The following is a 17,217-nucleotide window of genomic DNA, read 5'->3' on the forward strand; positions in this document are numbered from 1 at the left end:
TTTTGAGGATATTTCTCTTCGGATTCGACGTCTTTCTACCGTTTTACGATACAAAATAGGAAAATAATAAATATTAATCAAATGGAAAAAAATCACACATTGGTTGAACTGTAAATAAATAAATAATAATATCAATGGAAATATGGGAAATGCTCCATGCAGGTTAGAACACTATTTGCAGTGTAATTTGCAGTGCAATTTACAGCCAACAGTATTTATGTGCGAGATAAAAAAAAAACATATATAATTTCTCCAACATGTATTTTAACCCCCCAATATTTTATATGAATACTGCATGAGTTTCTGTGGAGCTAACAAGGCTGCCAGTGGGAAACGGCACTGTCTTGTCTGCTACAGGCTGCTGCTCTGATGATGTGTGTTTGCCACCAGATGGCAACATAAACCTAAACAATATAAACTACAGCGCTTCACCCTAACATCACAGGGTCCAGCCAGGCTAATATTTAACTTCCCTCTGCCTTTATACAGAAGGACAACGTGTTGTTAGGTGTGGTGATGTGTTTTTGTCATGGCTGTATGTTGGAGATAATATTCCATGAACTCACTTTCTGCAGAGTCTAAGGTTTTTATTAGTCATGCAGTTATCACAAACTCACATCTCCGCGGGGACACAAACCATCATGTAGACAATCGCTTGAAATTAGGCTTAGGGTGCAATATTAAGAAATACCAGGGCCAGAAAAGCTGATAGTAGTGATTACGATTAGATGTGATTATTTTTGCTGTTATGTATAAGCTGCTTCCGAATAAATAAGCAAACCTATGATTTGCCAAACTATAAGCCTCTATTTTTTTTCTATACTCTTTTTGCCTTTTCAATTACATACAAGTTGAAATATATGAAAATCATAAATTGCAAATAGTGAATGTTTGTTATGTGAACTCTCAGAACTGTGAACGTGATCATTATTTACACAACCGTAGCAAAGAAGGCACTAAGTTCAAGTGCCCAGACCTTGATGTATCTGCATCTATTAGTATCAGTATTGGTTTTAAAAAGACCACTTTATGATATTAATAATAAAGGTAAGAACCTGCAGATCTCTAATGTATACGATGACTGCTTTTCCTGCATCCTGTCATCACCTTTACAGAATAAATCAGGTGACAATTCAGCTGAACTGTGCATTCTGACATTACATAAAACTCCTCATCTACCTGTGATTGCCCTCTTACACTCATTGTACAACACGATGAAGGCTACTTATGTTTTTGAAATCTCTCCCCGCTGGGGCACAACATGTTTCTAGAGTAAAGTTGACCGGCCACAGAGAAGTTTATGAAACATTCTCCGCACACTGCGCCGCCTCTCCTCTCTCCACTGTGCTACATTGCTTAATAATGGCTGATGTATGAGGTCGGGGATGAGTTTCCATTCACAGAGGTCGTAGCACTTTCGCAGTCATGTGGTTTAATCTAAATCTGAGCAAAGTTTACAAGGTGTATACAGTTCCTGTGTGTCGGGGAACAAATGACAGACAAATGAAGCACTGCGTCCTTTTGAAAATGCTTTATTTAACTACTATAACTATAAATATAACAATGGCAAACAAGCTTTTTTTTTTTTTTTTTTTAAACAAACCTTCAGATAGAAAAGACTCTGCAAAGGTCTACAAAAGCATGGCAAAGGGCACATCTTGGCAATAAGGCACACACTAAAAAGAGTTAAAAAGGTAATACCTATGTTAAACTAGGCACATGTAGCTCCACACCACTGACACAAAGAGCAGCAGGAGTTGATCCCACTGCGGCAGTGTGGCTGATACGCAGGCAACAGAGAGTAAAGGTAGGTGCTCTGAGTGGAAGGCCGAACCAGGAGAACACAAGTGTCCGCCGACACAGGGCTGTTAAATCCTGATAAGACTTTTAGTCGCGTAGCCAAACCTGCCGAGCATAGTTGCAACAGCGACAGCTCAAAGTACCAGCGAGTCGTCACGCTTCCCTCGGCCAGTTTTGGTCTTGTTCTCTGATAAGAAGCCCCACTCATAACACCAACATCTGGTTCAAACATCATATATCACATAACAAAAACACATTAACCTTGAATGTTTAAAAACTATTGGACACTTTGGCAAAAAAGACATTTTTTCTACTTTTGTTACTCTGACTTTTTTGTCCCTAAACAAAGTGTAAATAAAGAAAAGAAACATGTTTTTGAATATATTATACCTTTTCTTCTGACTTCATTCACAACACACACATAATGCATATATTAAATATATCCTGACTTATTGTCATCATACAAGAAAAAATAATGAAAGCAGTTGACAGCAGTTTGCTTTTGAAGTGAAATCCAGTTTCAGAGATGGAGAGAAGCAAAGTAAAGAAGAGAAAACGTTTTTTCTTTGCACTTTAGTTACAATTTTTTTTTTGGATCAATAACTTCGTCATGATCTCCTTCAAAACCTCAAAATCCAGAGTCACCTAAGTAAAAGTCAGCATATTACTTAATGTATAAAGCAATATTAAAAAATAGGATGAGCTGATAGAAAAAAAAGCAAACAAACTCCCCTCAAATGCAGCAGATTAGTAAAAAAAGATGAAACATTTAAAACTAACTGTTTTAAAAATACAAGCAAGCACAAAAACGATTTGCGTGTTCTTTTATAAAAAAGAGAGATGGCTGTTGTGGAGTGTGAATTCAGGATGAGCAGCTGCTTGCATCTGTTATGTTTGTGTGTCATTACATACAACACATGCATAGCTCCTGTATTTCATTATGAGGTATGACTCCAGTTACTCCCAGTTACATTTTCACACTTGTTTCCACTACACTGCAGAGTTTTAAAAGTGCCCACTTAACATTCATTAGGGTTATTTTATGTTTTATGCTGTTATCTGCAAAGAAAAACTGCCAACACACATACAAATTGAAAAAACGCCAACTAGCCCAGTTTACACACACAAATCCATGCTCAGTGTTTCAATATCTCTTCATCTGAAAGAGGCAATCTCTTGCCTTTCATAAATATGTTTTAAGTGCACCTTGGTCAAGCACAGTTTGGAGGACGAGAAATAACGAGAGAGACAAATATGTGGAGTGTTACTGCAGGATCCTTCAGAGAGGAGAGCGGAGAAAAGAGGAAGCCATGAAACACATCTGACTAAAGGGACTGAAATCTACTCGTCTTACCAGAACACGGTGATACCACTCATCTGAAGACTCCAGTGCTATGCCCAGATGGAAGTCTTTGTTTTGAAAGGTGTTGTGGAAAACGTAGAGTAGCACATTCATGCAGATGTGATGCACTGTAGTGAGAAATGTTTTCTTATGTCACGACACTGGAGTGTATGGAGCTGTATGTTTTTTGGTTTGCATTGGCAAATGGAGGAGGACTGTGAGAGACAGACTGAGACAGAGTGCTCCATTATATATAGAAAAAACATATAGAAAAAAATGTGTCTCATTTCTGTCCATATTTGTTCACCTTTCAATAGTCAAACATTTCAAAAACAACAATAAAACATACACAAATGAGAGAAATACAACAACTAATATCTGTTCAGTCTTCATTACCTGCCAGAGCAGTGTCAGAGGATGGGAAACATCTCCGTGTACAAGACGTCACCTATAGATGAAACCATCGATGATAAAGTTTTTCCAGTTTTCTTTCTCTATCGTTAGTTCCACAGGGACTCTGTCACAACAACATTAGTAAGCAGGCTACCTCTCTTCATACTAACCAAAATATACTGTATGTTTTCAGAGGTTAAAGCAGACATAACAACAAGCAAACTAATTATAGGCAAAAAAACACAATGCAATACTTTGAACCTTCATTTAAAACGACCAAAAACACAAATGAAACTAAATAAAACCAAAAAGTACCAAACAGGCGTGTTTGAAGCATACACATTCAACCACCATGGACGGAAAGCATCACCAACAGCATGAAGAATTGGCTAGAATACTATATATTAATGGAAAAAAAACTGAAAAAAACATTAGTATATCCAAAGACAGCTTTCTTCAGTGACATATTCATTCGTCAGTAGTTCCTGTTGTACTTTTACTTCTTTAATTAATTTGTCTTTCTCTCCTTCCTCCCATCTTTACACTAAATTTGTTTTAAACAACGTGTAAAGATCGATCGTTCCTGTTTCAGAATACAAACTTGCCCCAAAAATAAAAGAGAAAGAGACCTGCAGAGAATAAAACCTTAAATATGTATCTTCTCTTCATAAATACTTGAATGTACCTTCAGTTTTCCCCCGTTGCCGTAGCAACGAGGTGGCGAGGGTCAGTGAGAGAAAGAGAGTTGTGTATTTGTGTTGTTTTTGTGAATTCTGCCATATTGTTGGGGACGACTGTCAGCACACACTGGTGGGTCACCTCAGGGAGTAGACTGTCTTTAATATGTGTTTTAATATTCAGTAGAAAACAGGGATGTTGTCAAGATGTTGTCATGATGTTGTCATGATGTTGTCAAGATGTTGTCATGATGTTGTCATGATGTTGTCATGTGGCTGCTGAGGCCGGTAGGTGAGACAGATATGAGATGTCAGATTGTCGTTTTTCACTGTCTGGGTTCTGAACGTTTGTTTCCAGCCTCGTTCCATTAGAATAGAGGTTCACAAGTTCATGAGATTTTTCTGTATGATGGGACAGACGTGTCCGAGATGTTGCTGTGGTCGCTCAGTCACAGGCAGGATAACCTTCTCATTATGTCATGTGGCCCGAGCCCTCAGAATCAGTATGTCTGGTAGACATCGTGCATGGGCAGCTGGAAGGCCGTGGCGGGGAAGGCCTGTGGCATAGCGTAGCCAGCGTAGCCTCCATATGCTGCAGCTGCCACAGCTGCATTCTTCTGCAGAGCGGCCAGAGCTGCTGAGTTGGCAGCGTAGTTTGCGATGGGGACATATCCACCTCCATACAGGCCAGCGGCGGGGATACGCTGTACATTGTGGGCCATAGCGTAGACAGGCGTGATTGGACGGCCCTGAGAAGAGGAGGGAAGGAGTGAATAAGAGGATTTCTAATGCACGTCTTCAATTACCCTACTTTACTGCTGACTTCAGTAACACACAATATTTACTAAGTGTACAAAAACTCAAATCTGAATTCCTTGAAATAAAGTATGTAAACACAAAGTAACCTGAACATCTCTTTTGTGGTTTGTTAAATGTACATTTATGTTTTTTGTAGGTTATTTCCCAATTGGTTGTTTTGTCATTAGAAGCCATCATTTGTGTTGATTATTAAATAAATAATAAGTTGTTTGCCCTGGAAGGTAGAGCAGAGATGGCGAAGCCACAGCGAAACCGGTTATGACACAAATAAAACACGACCAAAATGAAACATCCTGTTACCTTGATAAAAATTGTGGATTACTTTGGGTTTGAATATTTTGAAAAACATTTTGGATAATGAAAGTTCAGAAATCAAAAAAATATATAATATATAGGTCAAGTCTTTTTAAGACATTTTAATGAAGAATTGTTCCTTATTATATCTTTAAAGGGGAACTCCACCTTTTTTAATCATAGTCTGGTTTTGATGCATCGATTGTGCACTTTCAAACTGTCTAATAAGAAGATACAGAAGTGCAGTCAACTGGTAAAGTTCGCTTTGAAACTCTTCTGGTGTGACATCTGATTCATAATCCCTCTTTATCATGAAGAAAACATTTATTCTGAGAAAACGTGTAAAGGTGTCATGGTGCAGACCTGGTAAGGTGGAGGGGTAGAGACTGAAGGTAGGCCTGAGGCAGCAGCAGAGGCGGAGGTGTGCTCAGCGTGTTGCATGGCCAGAGGATTGAGCAGGTGCTCCACTGTGTGCACCTTCCCCTCCTCCATCATCTTGGCTGCAGGAGCCGTACTGAACATTGGGTACTGTCCACCCAGAGTCTGCAAGGCCACTGTACGTGAACAGTAAACAGGAATAAGAACTTGGATAACAAACTTGACCACATCACACAACAGAGTATAGAAAGACATGGTTAATATCTTTGTATCAAGAATACAGGTGGTAATAGTTGGAGACGAGCATACAAGCACCCATGAAACAGGCATACCTAGATCTGAAGGTAATCTGTGAGAGGAGTGAGGAAAACGACGGCAGCGGAGGATAAACAAGAGAGAGAGACACATTGAAGGATATAGTTTAGGCAAGAAGGGAAATAATAAGGAGTTACACAAGTTTGCGTAGGGTGTGATTCGGATTATGTTGGTGCTCAACTGTGGATTAAGCCCAATGTTCCCACACATGCACACATACATACACTCAACCAGCAAGCTAACACAACGTCAGCCATTGTTTCAGATGGACTAGTCTTTTTAATCTGGTGGTGATCCTGGGATTCCACACAGATCTGGATTGACATAGACTGGGGTCAAATCATTTCAGAGGGACTATCAAGGAAGGCCACTTTACAAGGTGGACTTCTGATCAGCAAATATTTGACATTAATAGTTATAATGTGTTGTTCAAAATAAATGTAATGTTAAAACACTTATCAAAGCTATTCATAATTGCACTTTTAATGCACGTTTAATTCTTGTAGAGCACAAAAATATATCTACACCGGTTCTTATTTGATATGTTTTTAGTGAGTTTTTTTGTTTTCTTGTTTTTGTCAATGCCACATTTTCTTCTGATTCACAACTATGCTGCTACATTATGTTCGCTGGGACAGTAATTTGCTAAAAGAATATTAGTAGATACCACAAAGAAAAAGAAAAATCATATTATGTATCATGCATTGCAAAACGAGATGTGCAACAAGTCGACATAGCACTGACATTAACTCTTAAGTGATCAGACCACAGTACAGAAGACAAATGAGAGATATACAATTTTTAGTTTGTGCAGGTTAGTTCTGCATTTCAACTCCAACATTGACTGAAACATTTGTAGCTCAAATATAAGCTAAAGTAGCTGCTACTGCTAACTTCTAGCTTACTTCATGTTAGGAATTGAAAAAGCTGATCCTTTGAGGAATACTTTTTTTTCGTTATGCGTGTTCTTTCTACCATTGCTCAGTGAAAGAAGGCATCATGCAGTAATGTCAAACCATGTTTCAGTTAAAAGTTGGAATTGAGTGCATGAGATTGTGAAAGACCATGTTCAGACCGACAACAGCACTGCATGAAAAAAAACATGGCTGCCTCCTTGATTTCATTGAGACAACTGTTTCTTCTGGCAAAAACAATCAGATTTTCCCTGATTTCCATGCAATATGTCCTTGAAAATATCTTGTCAAGTCAGTTGGTTGCAGGTAGATTTCTTTGTAAAGCAAATATTCTTTGTGATCATCGTCTTAGCATCTGCTGGCCTTTAAACTCATGGTTGTACTTCTCCCTTTCCTGGATGTTATATCTTCGCATCAAGCAAGAGCGCAGTCATTTTGTACTTTCAACGCAGTGCTGTTTTCAGTCTCAATAAACAAACTACTGCTGTTTCGGAAAAGGAAAGACTGAGGAGCAAAGCATTGTAGTTACCTTCTGGTCATGCTAGAAAGGACACATATCGAGTGTCATTATTCTTAACTGTTACGAGAAAGCGCGCCCTTTTGCACATAACCATCCAGCAACAACCATTGCTTTGATTTGAAAAAAGTTCCTCAAACCACACAGGAGTGAGCGAGATACAGGAATTGTGAGCTGGAAGGTTTAGTAAAGGCTTTTAAGGTGGGCGAGGATATGGATGGACATATCTATCTCACTGACTTGTGCCAGGTTTGATGCCAACTTGGTTGACGGAGGCAGCAAGCTCCAGACCGGGCATCAGCTCATAGGGCTTGTCGGTCAGCTTGGTCTTGCCCTCATGGTAGCGGCTGTAGATGCCACGACCGGCAGAGTAACCGCCCAGGTAGGACCCCCGTGGTCCAGGGGTACGGTTACATGCAGCAGCACGACCACGACCTCGCACAGTACCTGCTTAAAATACAATTGAGGTAATATGATGACAGGAGTTGTGGTTTACGACTTGGGCAGCAGGGGCATGCTGAAAGTTGTATACAATGACATGTATGGCAAGATTTTATGATAAGTCTAGACTTTCCTTGGAAGCTTTTCTCAAGATATTAGGATTTGGGAAGCAAGGAGAAACATAAAGTCGTAATTTAAGGGAATAATTGGCTCGTAAACTGCAGTTGCTAAGAGCGAAAGTTTTTTTGTTGTTCGTTGTTGTTTTGTTTGTATTTTCCCTTTATTTAGGTAAAGTGTGAATTCTTTCTTGAGCACTGTTCTGTCTCTTGGTTATGAAAGTTCTTGGTACTGTGAACAGATGGTCCAGGACTTTTTGTAGATTTGTTGTGATCTCTGCAATAACCCAGCATGAAATGGAAGTTGATAGCGCAGCAGGAAAAGGATGGTGTTAGAAATTTTATAGTTTGTCAAATGGCAGGAAAGCTCATTGTTCATTGAAGGAATAAGTAAGAGCAAGGATGTGAGAGATTACCATTGTTCTGTATCATTGGGGATCCTTTGGAGAAAAACCAAAACACAACGATTGATGATAGTTAAATAGATTGCTTCCACCCAAAGACCACATTTAATCAATCACAGGTAATGGGATTAGCATTCATTGGTCCATCACCTTGTTCTGTCTTTGACTTTTAACTAACTCTCTGATTTTAAGCCACAAAATCTCATCACGTTAAAGATTTCATCAAATCAAATTCTAGTCATCGAAGATGAAATCATTATTTTGGTCATCATGAGTCATCGTGGTCCCTAATAATATTGCATTCATTGTTCCTACATTAGCATTTGTTGGATGGAAATATGAGATCTTTAACAGTGCATTGTCCCAAAGAGTTTCTTCTGACACAAACAGTTACAAAACAGAAAAACCATGTAGATTTTCCAACTGATCATTACTAGAAGAAAAGCAGCGAAAATGAATTCTAACCTTTGACGAAGTAGTCCCGGTTGGGTCCAATGAGGGTGTTGTAGGGATAACCATAGTAAGCCAATGTGTAGGGATCACACTGGTATACGTAGTTCTGCGGAGCAACCTCTGGAGTGGCAGGCACGCCCCCCTTCGAGGCCTTCTGACGTGAGTATTGCTCTTTATCAACTGGCTTAGCAAGCGTCACCTCAATGCAGGACCCCTCCACCTCTGTGCCATTGAGGTGGTCCATGGCCAAGACAGCATCGTCCCGGGAGGTAAAGTGGACGAAGGCGTAGTCACGGATTTTCTTCACACGTTCAACGCATCCAGGGTTCCACTGGCTGAACACCTAGTTGACGGAGAAAGTGTGGGTGGTTTTAGCCCACAATTTTACCTAGTAAAATTTATACTGAAACCTGTAAACTGACAAGTAAATCTCACCTGTCTGATTGTCTCCTCACTGGTCTCCATCATTAGATTCCTGACATAGAGAATCTTCACTGTCTCCATTACGTCTTCATCCACATCAATCTCTGGCTCAGCCCAGTCCACTGCAATCTGATGACCCCACAGCTGAATACGCCCAGGCATCAGCTTCCTGCGAGCCATGGCAGCTGCACGGTGTGACTCATACTCTACAAAGGCAAAGCCACGGTTCTTCATCTTGTCTGCGGCACTGGCATAAACGATGACATCTAGCACACCTTCTGTCACTTTAGAAACCTCCTCCAGAATCTCCTCTCGCTTTTTGGTCTTGGGAATGCCACCAATGAAAAGACGGCAGTTGTCTACAGAGGAGCAGACCCCCAGTAGCCGCCCAGGACGCACCTCATAGTTGTTGAGCTCCCGCACGGCACGTTTGGCCTCATGTTTCTCTGTGTACATCACAAACGCGTACCCTCGGTTCTTCCCATCAAAGTCCATCATCAGCCGCATCTCATAGATGCGTCCCACAGACTCAAACACTGGGACCAGCTCATCCTCATAAACATCCCGCGGGATTTTGCCCACAAAGATTTCACATCCTCGAGGAGGTGATGCACCATTCCAGCCAGGAGGAGGACCATATTTACGTTGACCATTTTCCTGGATCATACTGTAGCCGGTGCGCTCCATCAGGGCCTTGAGTGCAGGTTCAATGGGAGCAGCTAGAACACCCTCGGGGAGATTAATCTGTCCTTCGAGAGAGTGGAGGGAGGGACCAGAGTAGGGTTTGGAAGGCTTGGAGGGTTTGGAGTTTGAGGGGGAAGCGTTATTGCTCATGGTTGAGGAAGAAGCGGAATCTTCGGCTGTCATTCTGGCATAACCATCCAATCAGATCTGGGGCCTGAGAAGGGCAACGAAAGACATTTGTATCATGTTAGATTGTAAAACCACAACTGTTATATCTGAATAGAAAACACAACATGAAAGACAAATAAGAAGAAACTTATAGTTGAGGAGGTACCGTTTAATCACAAAAAAACATAAATTTACAGGTACAATCACAAGGAAGATTACGTAGCTAACAAACTATCCAACACAAATAGCTTGAGGTGGACCAAACAGTGAAACCACAGACTCTATAAATCCCCAGGGCACTTTTCCTTATCAGCAGTTTTACAACCTTGTTTTGTTGAGTCGCTCAGATCCCTACTGACCTTTGACTCCTATCAGCGAGAATGAAGGGCTGCGAACCCTGAAACCTCCAGCTAAAGGTTCACCGAGTTTGACTGGGTCACATGCTCCATTATGTGTGTGTCTGAAGTAAGTTAAATAAGCTAACAAGCTAGCTCATGAGGCTTAACTCCAGCTAAGCTACAGTTTATGACTTGTTCTGTGTAAAAATATGAGTCCATGCTGTGAGAACGTTTGTGCAGGGTAATTCATCTTGCACCAGCACCTGTTGCACTCCCACTCACCAGGAGATGGTGTTGGACTTTCAACCCCCTTATCAATATATATAAGTTATACAGTGTGTGGAAGCAGCTTTTTATGTGTTTGTGTATTTGTGTGTGTGTGTGTGTGTGTGTGTGTGTGTGTGTGTGTGTGTGTGTGTGTGTGTGTGTGTGTCACTTCATTAAGTCCTGCAGCCCTATATAGAGAACAGAGAACAATCTGAAATCCGCTTCTCAGGCATAAACCTCTTATTCTGTTATTTTCCAACACGGCCAGTATTCAGGACGGAAAAATCCACAGCATTTTAAATCCCCAAATCTCCACGCAGCACACAACAGTGAAGCAGCAATTCATAGGAGCCTATAAGCAAACGTTTTTTTAATTTATTTTTGTCCGACAAATGTAGTCTGAGCGAATAGAAGAAAAAACAAAACAAAACAACAACTTCTCGCAATAGGCAGGCAGTGTGTGTGTGTGTGTTTTTATTTTGTGCGTCATGAGATTGCCTAGACTTTGATGGAGATAGGTGAGGCAGTCAACAAAGGTAAAACCCTACAAAGACAAGCAACCATGGTAACACACACTCATTTGACCTGACCTAATATCCCACTCTCCCACGCACATGGACACACGCACGCACGCACACACAGACACACACACACACACACACACACACACACACACACACACACACACACACACACACACACACACACACACACACACACAAACACACACACACACACACGCACACACCATGCACACACACAGACACACACACACAAACACACACAGACACATCTGTTCACGTTAGTTCCCCCAAGGCTGGAGGGCTTACAGTTACCTGAAAACAGGTTTTCTTTTATTGCTTGAATAAAGAGACAGACTGTTTAAATATCATAAAAAAATGTACAGTGGACAAACCATATTAATAAAAAAGCTATCAAATTTCATGCATTTATTGTTATGTATAGAAGAAAGTTAAATCAAAATGTGAATGGGGGGAACGAAACAACAAAAACAGAGGGTGAATGAACAGGTTGACGGTTCCTCCTTCTATCTTTAGCCAGTTTCAGCTGCTGAATGTTGACACAGGTCGAGATGACACTGGATTAAATAAAACTACAATTTGAGGCAAAGCTGAAGGAACATTTACAATGAAGAAATGAATTCTGACGAGGATGCAGTTCCCTTTTCTAAAAGAACACATCTCTCAAAGATTTCCCAGTGTAGCTGCATGAAAACTGCTTTTTATGACTTGTTTCTGTGTTGCTTTCCTTCACATTGCCTCCAGTTCAGTGTGCCATCCCTCTGTTCCTTCCATCGTGTGAAGCGCTAACACATCTCCTATCTGTATCGGCCTTGTATTGTCATACTAATGACTAAGGGAGGACAATATTCAATTTGGGACTTCTGCTCGGTGATAAAAAGAAGCTACAGAGGTCGACTGTATAATGCACTGTAGTCAGGGTGAGACTCCCTTTTCTGGATATTTTGTGTTTTGTCAAAAAAGAGTTGATGAATTCAGTCTCAGTGTGGGGTAACCTACTTCCTGCTTTTAACTCTGTGATATTATTAACTTCCTCAGTGTGGTCCGCTCTTGTGCTGATGTTTTCCTTTTTGAGGAGAGATTCAGGAAATCGCGGCACTCGCTGTGTTAGAAGTGAAGCAAAACTCAGAGGGTCTGTTTTAATCTCTCTTCCTTTGACAGAGAAAAAAAAAAGAAATGGTGAGTGTGTGTGGGATCTTTTGACATTAGTGTACCTAGAAAAGTCGAGATACGGGGACTTGTCTTCCTTTAGGGGACGTGAAGAAAGTCCCCATAATGTAAATCAATACATTTAAGGTGAAGATATGTTTTAAGGTAAGTAAGGTTTATGTTAGGTTAAGGCAACTAGTAACTGTGGTTAAGGTTAGAGTAAGTCTCCAGGAAATCAATGCAAATCTATGTAATGTCTGCTGAGCTCATGGAGGCACGGCAGACGTGTGCGTGTGTGTGTGTTTGTGTGTGTGTGTGTGTGTGTGTGCTTGACATCCAAGGCAAAGACACGTAAATGATTAACCTTGTTAGGTAGAAGGCAAATCCCTGCTTTTACTCACCCAGTGTATTCTTCTATGTCTTGCTGAGTAAAAAAATAATATTTCTATAAATTGAAAGTGACCATTTAAGTGTGAGTCTTCTGTTGTGACTCCACGTCTTTGTTTCAGCATGATACTGAAAGGCTTCAGCTCTTCAGAAAAACAGATCCCATGCAGACGTTTAGAGCTCAGACACAGAGTTCAACTGGTCAAAGGTTACTAACACGGAGGAGAACGGGAGGGACGGACCATCTCGCCTGCATGCACGTAGCAAGTGAAGGAAGTCAAAGAGCGAGGATTTGATGGTGTTCCGGTAATTGCTGTGGAGATTGCCCATTATATGGTGTTTATGATTGATGGAAGCACCTGACTCTCTACGTATTAACCAGGACTGAATTGTTTTATGAGCAGGCAAAAAAAGCTTTTATGGGCTTCTGTGATGACACTGGCAAATTCCATCTATTTCTTCAAATAAGCAATTGAGTCGAGGCTTTATTAAAGCTCAGTTACTCTCAGCGAGAAAGAGGAAGAGCATTTGATTCTACATAACATGAATCTCTTCTGCTTAGCAATGTAGCCTGATGCAGATTATATGGAGAAAGGAAAAGTGTGTTCAACAGTATGGAACGATACAGCTCTTAGTTTGCCTTTCTCTAATGATTGACAATGATCCAGTGTACTAAAGGAAGCAGGCTTAAAGAGGCCACCATCTTAGCCACACACGTGAGCACGTGGAGGTGACTGACTCACGGCGCCCACCCAGCGGCCCCGAACAACAGGGTCACAAGGAAGCAGGAACACCAACACTTATCTTAACTTATACACACCCAATAGATAACATTATCTTCGCTGAAATACTAAATGACTAATGCATGTAAACCAGCCTCCACATCTAAGAGTCATGAATGCAACTACTAAATAATGATCTTTACTCACAACTGTTTCTATTCAAAACTCGTCATATAGAGAGGAATAATCCAGAGACAGTGAGAGAGAGACTGAGGGAAGTGAGAGTGAAAGCAAAGGCACGGTGGAGGGACAGAGAAGGAGGAAGGAGAAGCAGAGAGAGGTCAGATGTGAGGATAGCTACCCCTGTTGTTGCACAGAACTCCGCTGCTTGGCCGCCTGCTCTGGGAGTGTTAGTCCACCTCCATTAGAGACAGGTACAGCAGGGCACTGAGCACAGAGGCCAGCCTCCTCTACACAGACACACATACACACACACACGTTTACACACACAACACACACACACACACACACACACACACACACACACACACTTGAACCAAAGCTGTGAGCTGCAGAACTGATGAGGGTGGAGCTAAAGCAGGTACTGTGTATCTGTGTGTGTGTGTGTGCAGCAGATCTGAGCTTCTACTTTTATAGAAAATCTTTACTTTTCAACAATTTATGTACTAGCAACTTTTTAGCGGTGGAAAGTAATTAATTACCACTTTATGTTTATGTATGTATTTTGTTCTTTCTCCCTCATTAATCATCTCAAGACCCCTCAGATTTATTTGGGGACTCCTTGGAAGGAGTCAGACACATTACATATATAACCTCAACCAATGGAGGATTTTCTACGAGACATGAACGTTTACTTTTAAAATACTGCTATACTTTTACTTAAGTAGGATTTCAAAAACAGGACTTATTTGTAATGGAAGCTAAATCCATTCATACTTTTTCTTCAGTAAAACAATGACAGACACACAAACACACACACACGCACACACAGTAAGTAAAGCACTTGATGCACATCACATAAATATGGACTCTGTAAATAAATAAGCTGCAACTTGTGATGTGAGGGGGAGGTGAGAGGCCTGATGGGAAATGTAGTTGTAATGAGTTATGAGGTTTTCTGCTTCGAGCTGCAGAAATGAGAAAATGGCCAGAAACTTCCTCATGTTTTTTGCTGTGACAGGACTTTTAAAAACTATGACTGGAAGTTGTGATGACAGTGATTTATGTCATGTCAGCACTATAGACTAACAAAAAGTGTGTGTAACTCATCGTGTGTGCGTGTGTTTTTGTACATAACAACTGCGAACATGTCCTGAGCACAGCTGAACTTAAGCAAACAACGCACACCTTCCTGGGCAGTCAAGAGAGCAGATAGAGAGACGACAGAGAGACGAAAACAACCAGACGAGAGTTTCTGTCTAAAAACTCCCCTCCAGTGAAGAAGCGAGGGAGTGAGGGAAGGCGAGAGCAGATGGGGTGAAAGGAACAGACGGATGAAAGCCACAGTGTGTGGTCGACAGTGTGCTGACTTTCAGCTGCTATTGAAACCAGCTCCGCTCCTTTAACGACTGAGCAAACAGGAAAGAAGAAAGTCTATTTGGAATAAAGACAAAGAGGCTGATGGATAGAGAGAAAGACGGGATTAAAGCACAAACGATAGATTAGGAGCTATGTATAGACTGTAGCATCTTAAATTTGTTTGCATAACGAAACACCATTTATATAACTGTCAAATCAATCACTGTGATGTCAGAGGGAGTGGACCGGATATAAACAACAGCATGAATGTGTGTGTGCATTACAAATGTGAGGGTGTGAGTTTTGACTGGCACTCTGAGGGAAAAAGTGCTGCTGTCGGGGAGCAGAGTTACTGGAAGAGTCTAAGCCAAAGGGGGTCAATCTAAATCAAAGATTAACTGTGGGTCCGTAGTGAGAGCCAATCAGGAGACGGACATGCGTCACAGGGTTCAGGCGTTCAGGTGACTGCACAACGTGACCATCAACCCATCAGGTCAACGGTTAACTGTTAACCCCAGCAGTGAGATCCCAGAACGTGGACCTATAGAACATTTATTGACCTTCAATCATTTCACATGTTCACTGAATCATTTGTCACACAAATAAGCACACACACACGCACACACAGACCAGACACACACACACACACACAGACACACAGACACACACTCAGAGTTCACTTTAAATTAGGTCTTCATTAGGGATTGCAGTTTACTGGTGGTGTTAAGTTTAAATATGGGTATACCTATGGGTATAGGTAAATTAGGATAACCACTCAATGAGCCTGAAGTGGGTTAGGGTTAGGGTTAGGGTTAACCCTAACCCTCCTTTTAAACTATACATATTATTTGAATTGAGTCTTTAATATACACTTTGAAAAGGGCTCAGGGATTTTGTTAATAGCCATTGTAGTTTTTAGCCACTCAAAGGGATGAAAAAAAGCACATTTGTTGGGAACTACTTTCAGCTGCAGGTTAATAACATTAAAATAACAAACGACTCATTTCAAGTCGAATTTGAATGCCGGGGCTTAGGGACACTTGGATTACAACACAGGAGCAGTACGGAGGCGTTTTATGTTGTTTTCTGTTTTATTTTTGTTTACGTTTGAAGAAGTGGTCACAATCTACTTACATTGTATTGTATTTAGCTGTAACACTGTTTACCCCCAACACACCAACAGTGTTTTGGGGACTCAAACACTTCCCCCACCCCTCCACCAGCATAGTGGTGAGAAGATAATCAGTGAATTTTCATTTCTGGGTGAACTATCCCTTTAACTGATGTAGATGATTCAATTTACATCGTGGTTTATGATGTTTATGATGTTAGACTGAATCAAGTTGTGCTGACTTTAACGATATCACTCTGCCCCTGACTTAAGCTGAAACACTTGCTTTGAACTACATCTTAGGTAATCACATTAGAGAGTGCTTCTTAGACTTCGTTGGCTATCACTGATAAGCTAGGTCCTAATCAGGCCCAGGGTCACACACACACACACACACACACACACACACACACACACACACACGCACTCACTCACTCACCCACTCACACATACTGGCAGAACCTGTGAATAAGCAGGAATAAAGTCAGCAGTAAAGTGGTGATGGTAATCAGTATCTTGGGCAGAAAGGCTGTGTGACTGCCATCTATTATTACAAGTCATCTATATAAGTAAATGAGTAGCCCATCAGAAGACCTTGGGTCCAACTGTATATGTCAGTGAGTCCTACAACCTGTTTCTTCACATGATTAGTCCCATAGCCTGCTTTCCTGGAAGCGGTTTCACACAAAAGATTCAGATTTTAACTTTTTGACTTCCTTCAAGAGCTTTATTGTGCACTTTCCTACTTAAACTGTCTTTAAGAATGACGTGCCCACCAGATTATTCTTTAAAATGCTGAGCAGTGCAATGTACTCTGATCATTTCCCCAACAAAAAGAAGACATTTTGTCCCATTGTCATGTTTCTCTAGAATAGTAGGCCACGTTATCAGCTGCTCCAAGTGACCAAAGGCCTTAAAAACAATGGACTTGATGAAAGAGAATTGAGAACTGTGGCTGACCCTTGAGGACACATGATGTCCTCACCACAGTGGTTTAGACAGCTCAACTGTCAGCACGCTGCTG

At 41.0% G+C, this 17,217-nt stretch overlaps 1 protein-coding gene across 8 annotated transcripts in view; it reads right to left on the minus strand.

Moving 5' to 3' along the window:
- Positions 1-1,516: 1,516 nt before the first annotated feature.
- The window catches only part of rbm47 (RNA binding motif protein 47), a 30,228-nt gene continuing 14,527 nt past the window's right edge, over positions 1,517-17,217 (minus strand). For 2 of the 8 annotated variants that reach the window (XM_061067436.1, XM_061067435.1), the window contains exons 2-7: positions 9,299-10,184; positions 8,876-9,206; positions 8,423-8,446; positions 7,690-7,899; positions 5,689-5,879; positions 1,517-4,961 (exon numbers count right to left, since the gene is read on the minus strand). In XM_061067436.1, the coding sequence (XP_060923419.1) occupies positions 4,713-4,961; positions 5,689-5,879; positions 7,690-7,899; positions 8,423-8,446; positions 8,876-9,206; positions 9,299-10,153 (1,860 nt within the window). In that variant the 5' untranslated portion in view covers positions 10,154-10,184 and the 3' untranslated portion in view covers positions 1,517-4,712. Of the gene's footprint in view, positions 4,962-5,688; positions 5,880-7,689; positions 7,900-8,422; positions 8,447-8,875; positions 9,207-9,298; positions 10,185-13,904; positions 13,973-17,217 lie in introns of those variants that run through there. The other 6 variants (XM_061067437.1, XM_061067434.1, XM_061067444.1 and 3 more) reach the window with 6 other exon arrangements.

Source organism: Limanda limanda, chromosome 2, assembly GCF_963576545.1.
Source record: "Limanda limanda chromosome 2, fLimLim1.1, whole genome shotgun sequence".
NCBI classification, from domain to species: domain Eukaryota; kingdom Metazoa; phylum Chordata; class Actinopteri; order Pleuronectiformes; family Pleuronectidae; genus Limanda; species Limanda limanda.